The sequence below is a fragment of the Trachypithecus francoisi genome, unplaced genomic scaffold (genome assembly GCF_009764315.1).
Source record: "Trachypithecus francoisi isolate TF-2019V2 unplaced genomic scaffold, Tfra_2.0 Lachesis_group12, whole genome shotgun sequence".
NCBI lineage: Eukaryota > Metazoa > Chordata > Mammalia > Primates > Cercopithecidae > Trachypithecus > Trachypithecus francoisi.
The window spans coordinates 39,364,168-39,382,972 of record NW_022681457.1 but is presented as its reverse complement, the minus strand read 5'-3'; the positions used below and the strand labels follow the sequence as shown (position 1 = coordinate 39,382,972).

Here is an 18,805-nt window from a genome sequence, read left to right as displayed (position 1 = left end):
GCTCACTCTGTCATCCTTATGGATTTGTTCCTGGATACTGTTCTAGCCTCTCAGTGGTCTCCTAGCCTTACCTTCTTGCATCCATTCTCTATAAGGATGATGGACTGAGCTTTCTAGATTGAAATCCTGATTATTCCTGCCCCTTCGGTAGTTCCCATCACTCACAGGACAATTATTTGCTCCCACATATGATTCATCTTCATCTAGTCCTTGCTTGCCTCTCCATCTCCATCTCTCAACCCTCTTTTCCTCGGCACTTTATGTCACAGCCTCGTGGAGTTGCTTGGTTTTCCTGACCTTTTCCACTTGGGGCTTCTCTGGTGTGGCGTGCACCCCCACTTCAGAGACTCAGCCGAGTCCTCCTCAGGCCACCTTCCTGGATCCCTTCCTTTCCCCTTACACTGGAGAAAAGGGCCCTTGCCACACACTCTGTGCTTGCTTTGATCTTGTTGTGTGATCACATGTTTGTCTCTCTCTCCTAGTGAAACCCTAAGCTTTGCAAGGATTCGAGAATCTTATTTATTTGCATCCAAACCACTAGTGCAATTGATGGACTATGGGAGCCTGATACATAGTTATGGGATGAGTGGAAGGATGAGAACTGGGCAGTTTTCCCAAATTCATGAAATTCATGGTGACTCAGCAGAGAGCTCATGATCAGTAGGTAGATACACTCGTTTCCTCACACTATCTTCATTGTTTTACTCATTGTTCTACTCTCCTGGTCCCATATGCAGCCTCTTCTAAAAATGTTGGTTATCACAAGAAATTGAGGCAAAGGAGCCAAGAGCCAATTGTGAATGATGTAAAATTACAGAAATTCAAAGTGATTGAATCTTAGCTCCAGTGAATAATCTCATAGTCCAGAGTCAGTGGCAGAGCCTACATCTCATTCATGCCTGCTTCCCTCCCTCCCTCCCTTCTTTCCTCCCTCCCTCCCTCCCTCCCTTCTTTCCTTCCTCTCTCCCTCTCTCTCTTTTTTTGGGAAAAAGGAGTTGTTTTCAGCAACTATAAGGTCATCTGTGAAAATTACATGACCACCTTTTTATGGTCTATATGATGACAGATATTTAATTTTGATTGAAACAAAAGTGAAGAGTAAAGGATTCATATTTTGGTCCAAATTCTTGTTGTTGTTGTTGTTTTCTTTGAGACAGGGTCTTGCTCTGTTGCCCAGGCTGGAGTGTAGTGGCACAATCTCAGCTCACTACAGCCTCCAACTCTAGGGCTCAAGCAATCCTCCTACCTCAGCCTCTTGAGTAGCTGGGATGACAGGCATGTGCCACCATACCCAGCTGATTTTTTGCAGAGGTGGGGGTCTCGCTATGTTGCTTAGGCTGGTCTTGAACTCCTGGGCTCAAGCAATACACCCGCCTTGACCTCCCACAGTGTTGGGATTACAGGCAAGAGCCACTGCGCTCGGCCTTTAGGCCCCAGTGCTGCAGCTGCACAGAGTTCTAATTCCCAGATCCCTTAACTAAAATGTTCTCAGCTTTTTCTCTTTTCACAAAAAAAAAAAAAAAAAAAAAGTAAGCGGCTTATTTCAGAGGGGAGAGTGAAGCGACTTGCCTTGTGTAGCTGTGTTTTTGTCTCGTAGTAGGCGATCACGGGGATGGACGCTCGGTAGTAGGCTTCCAGGCGCTTGGCGATGGTCTTGGTGGTGTCGTCCGCAGGCGGGCTGCTCCGGCTCCTTTGGAGAAGGCGGTTGGTCATGGTGTCCGCCGAGCAGTCCATACAGATCACCAAGTGAGGGTCTCCAATCTGGAGAAGGGAGTGGAGCACAACACAGTCAGAAACCTCACCCTGCTGATGTTCTGGAAAGGCCCAGGGCCATGGTTTTTCCTTTCTTGGCCTTCTGGTTCCCCTCAAGGTCCCAGCATTACACTGTGGTGCAATTGGGACTGGACTCCATAGCTCCCTCTTCTAGGTCAGTTCCCTTCCACACGCTGCCTCAGAGCTGCCTCTCGCCCTCAGCTTTTAGGCCACCTCACGTGATGCAGGGGCGCATGTGCCACCCACTGCAGCCACTGTCTGTCTTCTGCACTGAGAAGAAAGGAGTATGTATGTGTGAGGGGGTGTTTACTCTAATGTGAAGCCTTTGCTGACCACCTGAGGCAGAGCTAATCACTTCTCCTAGAAGCCACCATGATATCTTATAACAGCCACAGGTGGCATTCTGTGGCTGTGCCTGTACTGTGTCAGGTGAGTGGGGCATAATGCTTGAGCACACAGAGGCTGGAGTCAGGCTGCTTAGGGTCAAACCCTGGTGTCATGACTTGTCTCCAGGATGGGCTCCATCAATTTGTTATCTCGCTTTACTCGTAAGATACTCTCCCACTGAGACACAGAAACACCTTGAATCTGACCTGTAATTGTTTTGACCAACAGACTATAGCAGAAACAATGTCCATGATTTTAGAGTCCAGGTCACAAGAAATTCTGCAGTTTCTATCTGGTTTTGTGGAACACTCGCTGCAGCGGGGAGTCCGCTGCCACCTAAGATGTCCAACTATCCTGAGACTGCCAGTCTGAGAGGAAGGCCAAGTTAGCCATGTGGAGAGGCCATGTGGATGGAGATGCCCACCAGCCCCCAACTGTTTTAGACATCCCAGCCCTGGCTCCAGACATGGACCTCAGCCCCAGCCACCTTCTGAGTGCAATTGCATAAGGAACCCCAAGTGAGAACCAGCCCGCTGAGCCCCATAACCTCCAGAACCATGAGAGATAATAACAAATTGTTGTTTAAAGTTTGTATTTTATTTTATTTTGTAAGAGATGGGGTTTCGCTCTGATGCCCAGGCTGGAATGCAATGGCTATTCACAGGCATAATTATAGTGCACTATACAGTCTTGAACTCCTGGACTCAAGTAATCCTCTTGCCTCAGCCTCTGGAGTAGCTGGGGCTACACACACATGCCACTGGGCCAGGCTTACATATTGTTCAACTGACTTCCTCATTAACTAGAAGTCTGACTCAACTTCTCTGCATCTGAGTTTTCTCATTCATACAATGAGAATGATCATAGGATTGCTGTGAGGATGAAATAAAATTAAATAAGGTCATATACGTATGCTCCTTGGCATACAGCAGACACTAACGATTCACTATTACGTTTATTTCCTCTATGAGGCTTAGGTTCCCCGTGTGCAGGGATTAAGAATTCTTCACTCCTAGTCCCAAGTCTTGCACACAGTAGGTGATGAAGAAATGTTTTAATGAATAAGTGATGGTGGTATGATCTGTGGTATGAGTCTCCCATCTCCATATCCTTCTCTTAAATGTTCTTTTGTCTCTGGAACATGCTTACTTTGCATCCTCCTCCAACCCTGCATCAAAGGAAACCATTACTCCCCGTGACCTTGCCATATTCGAGCTGTGAGTAAATGAAGGCTTGCCACCACTGTAGAAAGTGTGTGGGGTGGGATGAGAACAAAGTTCAGTCAAGAAGAGGATGTTTAGGCAACACGGAGAACTCACAACATCATGAGTTGCCAGACAGTGTTGGTCAAACATTTATCTACCTCCTCTGAGGGGTGTACTTTAAGGAACAGAGTGGAAACACTCTCCAAAATCTACAACAGTGCAATAAACTTCTGGAATAGGTCATGCGACTCTTCTGTCTGTATTAATTGGAAGGAAAAAAAAGAAGAGCATTTGTGCAGCAAGAAAGGCTGGGTGAGGGTTTAGAGAAAAAATGACCATTGTTCACCAGCAGAGGGCGAGCTTGGGAGGCGGCTTAATGTTCTCCCTGAAACAACTTTGGGTTAGGGTTGCATGAGGCAGCCAGGCGATTTTTCCAATTGTGGGGTCATTTTCAGGCCACTCGTGGAGACAGGAAAGATAATTCAGGGACACAGGTACAAAGAGAGATTATGTGTCACTGAGAAGGAGACGGCAACAAATGACCTGTTAGACCAAAATAAGCACGGGGCAGAGAGGTAGCTTTTTCTTCCACACTGATGTGGAAAGTGTGGCCCCTGGACCAGCATCATGTCTTGGAAGCTTGTTAAAAATGCAGACTCTCAGGTATAACATGCGACCTGCTGAAGCAGAATCTGCATTTTTTTTTTTTTTTTTTTTGTGATAGAGTCTGTCTCCGGCGAGCACGCTGGAGTGCAGTGATGTGATCACTGCAACCTCTGCCTCCCAGGTTCAAGCAATCCTCCTGTCTAGCCTCCCAAGTAGCTGGGATTACAGGTGTGCGCCACCACACCGGGTTAGTTTTTGTATTTTTAGTAGAGACAAGGTTTCACCATGATGGCCAGGCTGGTCAAGAACTCCTGACCTCAAGTGATCCGCCCACCTCAGCCTCCCAAAGTACTGGGATTACAGGTATGAACCACCACGCCCAGCCTAGAGTCTGCATCTTAACAAGATCCCTCGCTGAGTCTTCACAACATCATAGTTTGATAAGCTACTCTGCCAAGCCATTTTCCTGTGCCAAAACTGGGGGTTTTGACCTAAACTCTCTCTCCTGGAATCAGTATTCTCTTCCTATATAAAAAAGCTATTGATCAGTTATTCTATTTGGAAGTGACCTGAACCATTTGTTTTTAATACCTCAATTTTTTGAAATGTTTGAATGAGATACCATTTAATTTCTTTTTCAAAATGCTTTGCTATGCATCATTAGAAAGTCCCTTGGAGTAGCTGTCTGGCTCCCAGCTCTGCTCTGTTATCACCGGACTGTGGTTAGTCTTCAACATCAAGTCAGCAGGCGAGCAGAGGTGGCTGAATGAATCAGAGACTTTGGGACATTGGCCTGCCCCAACATCACCCCGTTGGCACCCTGGGGCTCTCCCACCAGTATTATTGGATTCTCCATGGCCTTTGATTTTCAGGGGACCTTAGTTAGAAAACAAGTGCCCTTGGAAGGGCTGCTGAGGTGCCATCAGCAACATTTCAGCAGCTGGCTAAGCTTCACTGTGCTAAGGGCTTTACAAACAGCCATCCCTTAAGCCCTCTGGCACCCTTGCTGGGAAGTACAATTATTCCCACTTTAAGGATGAGGAAATGGAGACCCTCAGAGGTTAACCTTGCCAAGGTCACTAGGGACTAGTGAGTGACAGGCCTGAAGCAGATGCATGTAACCCCAAAGCCTGGTGACCTCACCCTGATGGAGAGAGCCAGCACCTTCAGAATGAGGCTTGGGCAAGAAGCTGGGTGGGCCAAATGGAACTAGGAGAGGAGAGCAGGGCCATGGGAAAGGGAGCGAGTGGAGTGGGGTGCCTACTCACTTATTTTAGTTTTCAGAAGCCGCCTCTGCTGCCTCTTGGGATCTAATGGGACCACGCTCATCCTTGCATCCCTCAGGGCATGAGGGCAGCCCACCAGCACGAGGACATCAGCATCGTGGGCTGTGATCATGGTTTTGCTTTGGTCATTCCAGCAAGCGGAGCGGGAGGAGAAGTTTGCCCTCCTGCCCTCTGACTCCACCTCCACCTTAGTTTTCTTCTGATTAAGTCAGAATGGGTGTTAGCTCCTGTTTACCAGTGGGCAGGAGCTCTCCATGCCATCCACAAACTCTCTTTGTTGAGAATAACAACTATCTTATTCTTGGTGTGTGCCTCAGTTTCCTCATTTAAAAATGAGGATAATAATAGTGTTTGACTCACAGGACTATTGTGAGGGTTAAATGAATTTGTACATGTAAAACCCCTGATCCACTTCAAACACTACATAAATGGAGCTAATGTTATTTAAGGCGGGCTTGGCAACATAGTCATCTTTTGACCTGTAAAGTATCCCACTGGTCAGATTTAGGTCTAGAAAGAGTCAGTGGCCTCACTCAGGCTTTTAGCCTAAGTCACACGCTCCAGCATGTCTACCAGAGTCTCCTTACGTTGGCAGGAAAGGGCCCTGGCTGAAAAGAAAGTGGTGTGCCTACTTCTCATTTGCTGTCACCCTGAGGTATGTCCCCTTGGGGGAACCTCACTAGAGGAGGAATATCTGGGTCATTCCAGCATTCCTGAACACACAACCCTAACGATAGTAATACTACTCAATTGATATATACCTTCTCCCTCCACACCACTGTTACGCAGCTCTAAGTTCTGCGGCGAACCAGGAATCAGAAGAAGAGAGCAGAACATCTCAAGTGGAAAATCCTATGTGGCCTCCAGGGCTGCCCACAATTCTAAACAACTCAAACACACCAACTGGACATTCCCTTGGCCAGACTCAAACTTTGTGCATGCGTGCATGTGTGTGTACGTGTTAAGAGCTCATTCTGAAGATTAGAATATACTTATAAACAGAAACACTGGTTCTGTCAATGAAGTGTCTTGAGATGGTTGAGAGTAGTGAGGCCGAGGGATCACTGTGAAGCCATCATTCCCACCTCCACGAGAGTTATGTACGTATGCTGGCTAAAGGCAGAATTTCACCTAAGAGTCTTTTGGGAGGGAAAAGCCAAGAGCAAACCCATGCATTCTACTTCTATTAATATGACTTCTGTTAATATGACTTCCATTAATATGACTTCTGTTAATATGAGTTCTGTTAATATGTGGTTAATTTGGCTGGTGTTGAGTATGAGATTGGCTTAATACTGGAAAGCATTTTGATTTCACACCAGGGAGTCAGGCTAAGCACAGAGCCCTTCTCAAGATGGTAAGAATCTATAAAATGGTTCACACCGGTAGTCCCAGCACTTTGGGAGGCCAAGGTGGGCAGATCACGAGGTCAGGAGTTCAAGACCAGCCGGACCAACATGATGAAACCCCATCTCTACTAAAAATACAAAAATTAGCTGAGCGTGGTGGTGGGCGCCTATAATCCCAGCTGCTGAGGCAGGAAAATCGCTTGAGGCCGGGAGGCGGAGGTTGCAGTGAGCTGAGATCACGCCGCTGCACTCCAGCCTGGGTCAGAGAGCAAGACTCCATCTCAAAAAAAAAAAAGAAAAAAAAAAAATCGATAAAATGGGGTTACTAACACCTATTAAGTAGGACTTTAAAAATTAATCAAATGGCATATGTAAAGCATCGAGTTCAGTTCCTGGCACACTGTTAAGTACTGAAAAAATTATTATTCCTATGTTCTGTATGATTTTAACTATGCAAAAACGGGCAGAACAAAGATGGCGAGAATATACATCAAAGATTAAAGGTATTATCACTGGATGGTTAGTTATTCTTTTTTTGTGTGTATTGTTTCATATTATATTTTTATTTCTATAGTCAGAAAAAATACACGTTATTGAAAAAACTGTAAAGATTTATTGAACACCATAGGTATAAATGTGTAAAGGCACTTGTCAAGGATCCCATCCAATCTTCCCAACAATCACTGAGGTACATATTTCCAATCAACATTTTGTAGAAGAGGAGATGGAGGTCTACAAAGTTAGCTGATTTGCTTACCAGCCAACGAGTTACAAAGCCAGGCTCCAAATACAGGCCTGTTCACACCAGAGTCACTATAAGCAGGGGTTCTCAGTGGGAGTGGGGAATGAGGATGGTGATCAGAAACTCTGACTCCTCTCTCATATTCCTTCTGCCCTGTTACACACATCTACATGCATACAGGCACACATACATGTACATACACACAGCCCCTCCTCCAGTAAATCATGCTGCAAACTGAAGGCATAGGTTGTAATTCAACAGGGACAAAACCGGCTTGGGGAATAGAAGATAGGAAGGTAACAGAGAAACCACACATAGACTTACCCTTAAGCTGTGGACATTAGTTTGCATTTGACTTTTAGCAATGTCATATGCAGTGGCCAAGGAAATCGTCAAAGGACCTTGCATCTCGGACAACTCAGCTACAGGTATGCAAAAGTGTCAGCCTAACTAACTGAATTTTTAAAGGAACTAATGGTCCAATGCATTGGACACATCAATCTCGGTGACACAGAAAGGCTGGTGAGATTTTTGTGGGCTGGTTAAAACCTCTCCAGGCTTGAATGGACCTCAAACGTAGTTGCAGGCCTGATGCACAAATGGGAAATATATGCTTTCAACCAAGCTGACTACTTTGAATCTCTAGGGAAAATCAGATGTCTGCATTTGTCTTTGTCAAATTTCAAATGAATTTTTTGCCTATAATTTGGAGGGGAGCTACAAATGAAGGGCCCTGCAGGGCAGTAATGAGTCAACAGTAGCTCATTCTGTGTTTATAGCATCTTTGTTTATCTGGTCAGGTTTTATTATTATTATTATTTTTTGAGATGGAGTTTCACTCTGTCACCCAGGCTGAGGTACAGTGGTGCAATCTTGGCTCACTGCAACCTCTGCCTCCTGGGTTCAAGTGATACTCCTGCCTCAGCCTCCCGAGTAGCTGGGATTACAGGCATGTGCCACCATGCCCGGCTAATTTTGTATTTTTAGTAGAGACGCGGTTTCACCATGTTGGTCTGGCTGGTCTCGAACTCCTGACCTCAGGTGATCTGCCTGCTTTGGCCTCCCAAAGTGCTGGGATTACAGGCGTGAGCCACCATGCCTGGCCATCTGGTCAGGTTTAAAGCAGGTGCTCATTCTGGAGGGCTGCATGTGTTGTCTTGCACACCTGCTTAATTGATACTAGAATCTTCCAAAGTTACTGTCCAGGGACAAATCAGTGTCACTTTTGGTCTCTGTAAGTTCCTCCCAGCAGTATGTAAGAAACTGTCTTTGTAGATGTCTAAAATCTCACTTAAGGGTTGTAGGCTCAGTAATGAAATAGCTCACCTGTGTGTTGTTTGAAAAGGCATCATGAATTTTAGCATTGGGTGTAAGTGTCCAGTCACCATGTTGATGACTTTCTTGTTCCTTAGTTCTAGTCAGGCTTCTTCTATGCCACATTCTAAAACCTGTCTGAACAGGGACCACAGTGGGAGAGGAAGGATTTTGCTTTACTTTCGGGAAGATCACATGGATCATTTGAATTCATACTTACCCAAAGGCCAGAGGACAGACCAATGGGCTGCATAGAGCTCTGAGCTCACCCCAACTGGGTTTTAAGCAAAGGAGGAAGTGGTGATGGAGCAGGAATTTTAGAAGTTTGTATGAGGTGTGATTAACAAATGAGTGATGCTAAACTAGATACTATTTTATAAACTTTTATAGCTTAGAAGACATTTATGTATGTTGTATGATCTGATGTTTACAAAACCTTTTAAATAGGTGTTAACAGGTATTATTATCTCCACAATATATGACAGAGGTGAAAACCTAGGTTTTCTGACTCCAGAGTACATAAGTGACATGCTTTAATGATTCCACCTTGGGAAGCTCCAGGGCTGTCATTGCTCAGAATGGTGTGGAACCCCATAGGCCTAAGTTCTGGGGTTTGCCTTCAGACTCAGTTTTAAAATTCCCCAAAGAAGAATAAGGATTATAGTTTAATTTTTTTGTTGTTGACTGAGAGAGAGAGAGCCCTTATTTATTTACTATACATCTTTTCCTTGATCATTTGAGGGTTTCACAAGAGTATTCTACCGCCTCTCAGAGCAATAAAAAAAAAAAAAAAAAAAATAAAGACTTGGCCGGGCACGGTGGTTCATGCCTGTAATCCCAGCACTTTGGGAGGCCAAGGAGGGTGGATCACAAGGTCAAGAGATCGAGACCATCCTGGCTAACACGGTGAAACCCTGTCTCTACTAAAAACACAAAAAATTAGCAGGGTGTGGTGGCGGGCACCTGTAGTCCCAGCTACTTGGGAGGCTGAGGCAGGAGAACAGCGTGAACCCAGGAGGCGGAGCTTGCAGTGAGCCGAGATCGCACCAAGGACTCCAGCCTGGGCGACAGAGTGAGACTCCGTATCAAAAAAATTAAAAAAAAAAAAAAAAAGAAAAGACTTTTATTTCCATCACTTCCAAAAACGCACCGGACCTGTCCTGACTTTCCTGGAGGCTCTCTCAGAGCTCTTCTAACCTTAAGTTCAAGGGCAAGGTAAGTGGGAAAAGCCTGAACCTCAGTAAACACTGTTGATCCTGCAGCAGTTGTTACACATCTGCAATTGTATTTTAGTGTCATGTTTACACAACTGCCAGTCCTCATAGACAAGAAGCTTCTCAACGGTTGGACCACACCCTCCTCTCTTTGTATCCCCTCCAACCCCCAGCCCTGCCTCGGCCTTGATTCTAAGGTGGTATAAGAAAAATATTGCTGTTCTTCAGTTACTTAGAATGTATCCCTAGGGACTTATCCACGGCCTAGACGTTGGCTAGAAGATCAGAATAAACAAAATCTAAAACAATCCATGGAAGGCTTAATATTGCTCAGATGTCGATAGTACTCAAAATAATCTACAAATTTAATGTAATCCCTATCAAAATCCCAATGGGGTTTTCTTTTTTTCCAGGAATAGAAACAGCATTCTAAAACCATATAGAATCTCAAGAGGCCCTCACTAGGAGAGGGTGGGCTGGGAGGTAGGATGGCGGGAGGATAGTGGGAGGGTGGTGTGTAGTTCTGATTCTGCCTGTCCAGCACCCATTCCCCCGTCTTCTTGTAAAGGCAGCCCTACTTTTCCTGGGGGTAATTTTCCTTCCCCGTGTGGTTCTGGTGTGGTGCCCTTGCCGCCTCCTCCCTTCCCATCCTTCCCTAGTCCTCCAGGCTGGGCCAGCCAGCATATTCCCTCCCCTTCCCTCTTGACCACAGTGATTGGCTCAGTGATGATGGGACTGTGACCAAATCCAGGATAAGGAAACATAACTCTGGGTCTTTTGCTGGACCCACTGGGAAACAGAAACACTTTTCTATGAGGCCACTTAGATGGTAGAAGGTAAGCCTTGATCAGGAAGAAAATGAGGCCAACACAAAGGAAAGAGAATTAGAGAGAGAAAGAGAGAGTCAGACGATTGATGAACACATTTGGATATCTGGAGTCAACTAAATCAAAACCACTGCTGGGTGTTTTAGTTACTTAAGTCAATAAATCTACTCCTTTTTAAAAATTTCTAATTTGAGTCAAGTTTCTGCCCCTTGTAATGGAAAGTTTTCATTAATGTAATTGGGAAAGACATAGACTTTGACCCCCAACCTCAATGATGTACCCTATCTTTCTTCTGGAAGGATCCCCATAACAACCACTCACCCTGCGTCCGAACTCTTCCCCTTGCTTCACCTCCCGAGGATAGCCGTCAATCAGGAAGCCCCTGGTGTCCCCGAGGCTGGCCACCATGGCCTCCTTCAGGAGCTCCAGAACGATGCCCTGGAGAAAAGCGAGAGTGGTCAAGACCTGAGCTCCTTCACAGAACACTAGAAGTACCCCAAGTCTCCTTCAGTCATCCACTGAGGGAGGGAGGAAGGTTCAGATAAGGTAAACAGCAGACAGCGATTGACCATATTTCATTTCACTCTTCTACTCCACCCTATATTTTAATATCTATGAAATTGGCAGGTATTTATAATCAGTTCTGTATCATAGTTTAATTGTTAGTATTTTTTTCTTACTGGCATATTCTTACCAGTTATCTGTCTTAAAATATTGGCATCTTAGATTAGATAAGGTAGCTGTATTTTATATGGTATCACTCCATGAATTAGGCATAATGGCAATTTAAAACTAGACAAAACACGGTATAAAAAGTATTTTACTCTGGGTGTGGTGGCTCATGCCTGTAATTCTAGCACTTTGAGAGGCCGAGGTGGTCAGATCACCTGAGGTCAGGAGTTCAAGACCAGCCTGACCACCATGGCAAAACCCCATCTCTACTAAAAATACAAAAAGTAGCCGGGCATCACCGTGGTGGGCGCCTGTAATCTCAGCAACTTGGGAGGCAGAGGCAGGAGAATCGCTTGAACTCGGGAGGCAGAAACTGCAGTGAGCCAAGATCGCGCCACTGCACTCCAGCCTGGGTGATAAGCGAGTCTGTGTCTCAAAAAAAAAAAAAAAAAAAAGGTATTTTGCTGTTAACCTTTTTCCAGTAAATATTTTATAAAATTTGACATCTACTTAAAAGACTTTTGGTAGATGTAAAGTAGCATTTTCAAGCAAGATCACTTTCTTTGTGGAAAATTTGTATTTAACAAGTGCTTATGGTAAATGAAGTAGAAGAAATACACCAGAGTCTGGAAATTGGTAGAGGAAAAATGCAATCAGCTGCCAGTGGAGGAACTCCCTGCTTGTGGGATGTGTGCCTTCTGGCAGGGGCTTGGGGAATGCGGCCATTGTGAGTGTGGTCAGAATCTATCCCTAGATAATCATGAATGAAGTCCTCATGAAGTTTATATTCTAATGAAGAAGACAGACAATATTGATGAATAAATATATAATGAAGAGTCAGCTACAGATAACTGATAGGTACAAAATCAAAGCAGGACAAAGAGATACAGAATGCTAGAGGTGTCACTTTCTATAGGGTGGTCAGGGAAGGCATCCGATAAAGTGTAACACTGAAGTGGAGATCCGGATGAAGTAAAGGAGCAAACTGTGTGACTGTATGAAGAGAGAGCATCAGGCTGCAGACAGAGCAAATGCAAAGGCCCTGAGGCAGGAAGAGTCTGACGTGTGGGAGGAACAAGGAGGCTAGTGGTGGGTGGGAGTGAGCAAGGTGAGAGTGGTGGGAAATAACACTGGAGAGGGAGCTGGAGGCCAGAGCTGCAGGAAGGACTGTGGATTTCATCCTAAGGGCAGTGGGCAGCCATTGGAAGGTTTTGAGGAAGGGAATAACGCACTTTGGTAAATGCTTTAAAGAAATCATTCTGGCTGTGTCACAGGTGTTTGAATCAGAGAAACTCCATCTTGAATAAAGGCTGGATAAAATAAGGCTGAGACCTACTGGGCTGTATGCCCAGAAGGTTAAGGTGTTCTTTTTTTTTTTTTTTTTTTTAAGACCGAGTCTCACATTGTCGCCTGGGCTGGAGTGCAGAGGCATGATCTTGGTTCACTCTAACCTCCGCCTCCCAGGTTCAAGCGATTCTCCTGCCTCAGTCTTCCAAGTAGCTGGGATTATAGGTGCCCGCCACCACACCCAGCTAATTTTTTGCATTTTTAGTAGAGACGGGTTTTCACCATGTTGGCCAGGCTGGTCTCGAACTCCTGACCTCGTGATTCACCTGCCTCGGCCTCCCAAAGTGCTGGGATTACAGGCATGAGCCACCGCGCCCAGCCAGGTTAAGCATTCTAAGTCACAGGATGAGATAGGAGGTCAGCACAAGATACAGGTCATAAAGACCTTGCTGATAAAACAGGCTGCAGTAGAGAAACTGGGTAAAACCCACCAAAAACAAGATGGCAACAAGAGTGACCTCTGGTCGTCCTCACTGCTACACTCCCACCAGTGCCATGACAGTTTACAAATGCCACAGCAATGTCAGGAAGTTACCCTATATGGTCAAAAAGGGGAGGCATGAATAATCCACCCCTTGTTTAGCATATCATCAAGAAATAATCTATAAAATGGGTAATCAGCAGCCTTCGGGGCTGCTCTGTCCATGGAGTAGCCATTCTTTTATTCCTCTACTTTCCTTTTTTTTTTGAGACGGAGTCTTGCTCTGTCACCCAGGCTGGAGTGCAGTGACGCGACCTCGGCTCACTGCAAGCTCTGCCTCCTGGGTTCACGCCATTCTCCTGCCTCAGTCTCCTGAGTAGCTGGGACTACAGACGCCCGCCACCACGCCCGGCTAATTTTTTTGTATTTTTAGTAGAGACAGGGTTTCACTGTGTTAGCCAGGATGGTCTCGATCTCCTGACCTCGTGATCCACCCGTCTCGGCCTCCCAAAGTGCTGGGATTACAGGCGCGAGCCACCGCGCTCGGCTCTACTTTCTTAATAAACTTCCTTTCACTTTACAACTCGCCCTGAATTCTTTCTTGCACAAGATCCAAGAACGGTCTCCTGGGGTCTGGATCAGGACCCCTTTCCGATAACAGCTGCTGTGGAAAGAGGAGACTGTAGGGAAAAGGGTGGGCTCCAGGAAGCCAGCTAAGTGGTAATTGTAATGGTCTGTTTTCCTTTCATGAGGACCCTTCTGGCTTCCAGGTGGGAAACTGGTTAGAGAGGAACCAGACAGCTCTATTGCTAACAGAGACTGTCTCATACAGCCCTCATTACAGAGCCTAGCGTGGAACCCCGTGTGACAGGGAGGAATATTTCTTGATATCCCTACCATCCAGCTTCTCAGAGATGGATGGTGACTTAAGAAGAAAAAAGATAGAAAAGGGGATATTCTTTTTTTTTTTTTTTTTTTTTGAGACGGAGTCTCGCTCTGTCGCCCAGGCTGGAGTGCAGTGGCCGGATCTCGGCTCACTGCAAGCTCCGCCTCCCGGGTTCACGCCATTCTCCTGCCTCAGCCTCCCGAGTAGCTGGGACTACAGGCACCCGCCACCTCACCTGGCTAGTTTTTTGTATTTTTTTAGTAGAGACGGGGTTTCACCGTGTTAGCCAGGATGGTCTCGATCTCCTGACCTCGTGATCCGCCCGTCTCGGCCTCCCAAAGTGCTGGGATTACAGGCTTGAGCCACCGCGCCTGGCCAGAAAAGGGGATATTCTTAAATTATACAAGAAGATAGCAAATTTCAAGATAATGCCATCATACCTCCCAGGACTAGACCAAAGCATTATTTTATATTTTCTGGGGGTTTCTAATTCTGGGGTCTGCTGCACCACACTCACTTCTATTTTGAAACTTCTCCAGTTCTAAAGTGGGATCAATTTGGGGGGAAAATGTGAAATTAGGCCAACATTCGGGGTCTGGTAGACAAACAAGATGGAAGGAGCCTGGGCCAGCTCGACCTGGTTGGGCAGAAGGGCTGTCTGCTGTAGACCTGCCTGCATGTGGATTGCTGCAAAGGAGGGAAATAAAATACAGCTATTGTTTCTTTGGGTTTCTTAGTTCCAGCAGCTCAGATTCCTTACAAAAACCCCAAAGATCTCCCCAGACAGGAAGGGCAGTAGTGTCGGGCAGGCCGTGTTGCTTACTGAGGGCACCAGGTCTCCACGTTCCATAATGTCTCTGATCAATTTGCTTCTTTCAGATTCTGATGCCAGTTCCTTACGCAGGAGCTTGCCAGTTGAGAGATGTGTAAATCCATATTTTTCCACCAGCTTTTCACACTGTGTGCCTTTGCCAGAGCCAGGACCACCTTGAAAAGAAGTCATGTGTCAGACATGCATTCCAAGTCTGGTGCCTCATTTTTAATGGTAGTCACCATGGTGAGCAAGCCTCAGTGTTCCAGTCACCAAGCATGTATTGGGAGCTTGGGATTTGCTATACCAGGAGCTGTGCTGAGAGTGGTGGATGCAAGTGGAGAATGGGATACAGCCCTTACCTTTAAAGAGCTTAGACTATCCATGAAGCAGGAGGGGGCAGGTGTTACAGAAAAACAAACAGTTACTTTTCATAGACCACTTGTAACTCATGGTCATGGGCAGTTAGTGAAGAGGAGTGCAACCTACTCTGGGGGCACAGAGGAGGGGTACTTGGCTCCATTTTGGTAGCGATGCAAAGTCAGTGAAGTTTCCTTGGAGAACGGAACCTGCTCATGTGCAAAGCACTGGCCACAATTCCTGATAGTGAATGCTCAACAAATGCTAGCTTTTAATTTAAGAAAATAAGTGTTTTTATTTTCAGCAATCTCAAACTTACAAAAGAGTTGTGAGAACAAAGAACTTTCAGAAACATTTGGGAATAAGTTGCTAATTGGATGCCTCTTTACTCCAGAACCTTTTAGTGCCATTTCCCACAAACAAGGAAACAAGCACCTCCTCCTTCATAATGATATCCTTGGACCCCTCCAAATTTCAATTGAATTGTCCCAATTGACTCCATAATGTACTCTGAAGTCAATGGGTCAAGTTCAGGATCACACATTGCCTTTAGTTGTCATGTCCTTCTGCTCTCCTTCAGTATGGAACAGTTTCTGTGGGTTCCTTGACACATTTGATGATTATGAATAATTATTTTGTAGAATGTCCCTCAATATGTTTTATTTCTTATTTTTTCCCTAGCTATTATCAATTCTGAGTATCTACCATGTCCCTTTCATGAATAGTATGTCTTTGACTCTTTCCCTTGCCCTCTAAGTTCAATCAGTTAAGTCACAGGATTTTACATCTGAAAATAATAATAATAGCTAACCTTTGTCAAGTGCTCATTGTACCAGCCACGATTCTAAACATTTTAGGTATTACGTATGAGGTTATATAAAACAACCTTAAGAGGCATGCACTGTTATTATTCCCATTTTACAGATGAGGAAGCAGAGGCACAGAGAAGTTAACTCCATTGGGTAAGCTGCACTGCTAGTGAGTAGCAAGCCTAGGACTTGAAGCCTGAGCTCTGACTCTCAGAGGCGTTCCCTTCTCTCCTCCCCACTGTGGCCACATTGACCTCGCCACACTTCAGGTCCTCATCCTGTCTGCCTGGCATATGGCGATAACTCCATCTCCGCATGTCAGAATGGGAGGGGCTTTGGAGCCCCAAAGATTTGCTAGCAGGATGATGTGCCTGGAAAGCAGGGCACTCCCACCTCCATAGCACTCATTGGCCTCCTATGCCCCCAGAGTAAAATTCAAATTCCCTACAGCAGCATCCCAGCTCTCCAGAATCTAGTCCTACTTTACCTCTCCAGCATCTTTCCCCCCATTTCTTCTTCTTCTTTCTTCTTTTTCTTCTTTCTTCTTTCTTTCTTTCTTCTTTCTTCTTCTTCTTCTTTTTGTTTTGTTTGAGATGGAGTCTTGCTCTATCACCCAGGCTGGAGTGCAGTGGTGCAATGTCACCTCACTGCAACCTCCACCCCCCAGGTTCAAGTGATTCTCCTGCCTCAGCCTCCCAATTAGCTGGGATTACAGGTGCACACCACCATGCCTGGCACATTTTTGTATTTTTTGATACAGACAGGGTTTCACCACATTGGCCAGGCTGGTCTCGAACTCTTGGCCTCAAGTGATCCACCCGCCTCAGCCTCCTAAAGTACTGGGATTACAGGCATGAGCCACTGCGCCGGATCCCTCTCCCCCATTTCTTACCCTCCTCCAGCACTGTCATGTCCAACTAACACAGTTCTTGGACTAACACAGTTCTTTCAATGCTTTCCATGTGTCTGGAAAGTAGGGCACTCCCACCTCCATAGCATTCAGTGGCCTCCTACGCCCATACAGACTTTTCCAGGATACCATGCTTTTGTTCTTCTTGGTCCTCAGCTTGAAAGGCCCTTCCTTCCTTCTCTTCTCTTTGTTTTCTCCCCCAGCTTTATTGAGGTATCATTGATAAAACTATAAATTTAAGGTGTACAATGTGACGATTCGATATACATACATATTGTGAAATGATTACCACAATCAAGTTAATAAACCTGCATCTCATATAGTTAACCTTTTTTTTGTGTGTGCTAAAGACATTTCACATCTATTCTCTTAGCTAATTTCAAGTATATAATACAGTGTTGTTAACTGTAGCCATCATGCTGTACATGAGGTCTCCAGAACCACTTCTCCTCACTTCCCAGCCCCTGGCAACCACCATTCTTACTATCTGCTTCTATGAATTTGACTTTTTAAGATTCCACGTACATGTGAGATCACGCAGTATTTGACTTTCTATGCCTGGCTTATTTCACTTAGCATTAATGTCTTCCAATATGTTGTCACAAATGGCAGCATTTCTGTCTTTTATGGCTGAATAATATTCTATATTCCAGCACATTTTCTTTACTCATTCATCTTGTCTTTCTTTCTTTCTTTTTTTTTTCTTTGAAATAGGGTCTTGCTCTGTCCCCAGGCTGGAGTGCAGTGGCACAATCATAGCTCACTGCATCCTTGAACTCAAAACTCCTGGGCTGAAGCAATCTTCTTGCCTTGGCCTCTTGAGTAGCTGGGACTACAAGTACACACCACCACACCCAGCTAATTTTTAAATTTTTTGTAGACACAGAGTCTCTTGCTATGTTGCCCAGGCTGGTCTTGAACTCCAGGCCTCAAGCGATCCTCTCACCTCAGCCTGTCAAATTTCTGGGATTACAGGCCTGAGCCACTGTGCCTGGCCACATTCATCCTTTTTTCTAATGATCAAGGTCTTCCTCAGCCCTTAGGCCCAGATCACATGCTTCCCCCTTCTGGCAGGAGCCAGACCTCTCATCCTCAACTCTGTTGGAGCCAATGCTGTAAACAGCGCCGTGTAATCCCTGCCTGCCTCACTCTTGGGCTGCAGCTCCCTCACTGGTCGCTGGCCCTGCAGGCTTCTCTGGGTGCCCTGAACACATTACACAGCACCTCGCACATCGTAAGTTCGCCATAAATGCCTGACAAAGTTAAAAGGAAATATTTACCATCAACATGCAAAACATGATTGAAATTTTAGTATGGTAATGAGGATTTACAACTCATTTTGCAATTTTCCTGGTTTGCCTTTTTCATACTTAAAGCTCCTTTCTTTGTGCAGTTTGCAACTTCCCTCTTAAGGGACATTAGTTGTTGATCCTTTTTAATAGAACGGCCCCTCGTTTCCCCTTCTTTGCTTTGCCAGAAAATCCAGGAAAGATCTGAGTTTTCTATCTTCTGTCATCTATACAGCTGCTCTAAGCCAAATGGGGAGGAAGTCAGACCTCTCATTGTATTGTCAGGGATGGGCCGGATGTAACAGGAAAACAGCAATTATAGAGGCTCCCCAAAATAATGCAGACCACTTAAAGCAGCAGCCAACTGCCAGCTAATGCTATGTTTACTGTAAGCACTATGCCTCCTGTCTCTCGGTATAATGGGAATGGAGAGTGTGGGAACAAGGAGGCCACTCCGGAGAAGAAGTGCTTCCAGGTAAATGACTAAGGGGTGAAGTGGCTGAGCTCCTGCAAAGGCCATCATGGTTTCTGCGGCTGGATTTACCTGGAAATGCTTTTCCTGGGATGGCTGGGAGCCCTCCATGTGGAAAAGGTATT

General features: G+C 45.5%; 1 protein-coding gene across 3 annotated transcripts in view; it reads right to left on the bottom strand.

The window, feature by feature from the left end:
• The window catches only part of AK5 (adenylate kinase 5), a 304,302-nt gene that overhangs the window by 22,980 nt on the left and 262,517 nt on the right, over window positions 1-18,805 (bottom strand). For all 3 annotated transcript variants that reach the window (XM_033225352.1, XM_033225353.1, XM_033225354.1), the window contains exons 11-13: window positions 14,853-15,016; window positions 11,025-11,141; window positions 1,570-1,761 (exon numbers count right to left, since the gene is read on the bottom strand). In XM_033225352.1, coding sequence (XP_033081243.1) covers window positions 1,570-1,761; window positions 11,025-11,141; window positions 14,853-15,016 — 473 coding nt within the window. The remainder of the gene's footprint in view (window positions 1-1,569; window positions 1,762-11,024; window positions 11,142-14,852; window positions 15,017-18,805) is intronic.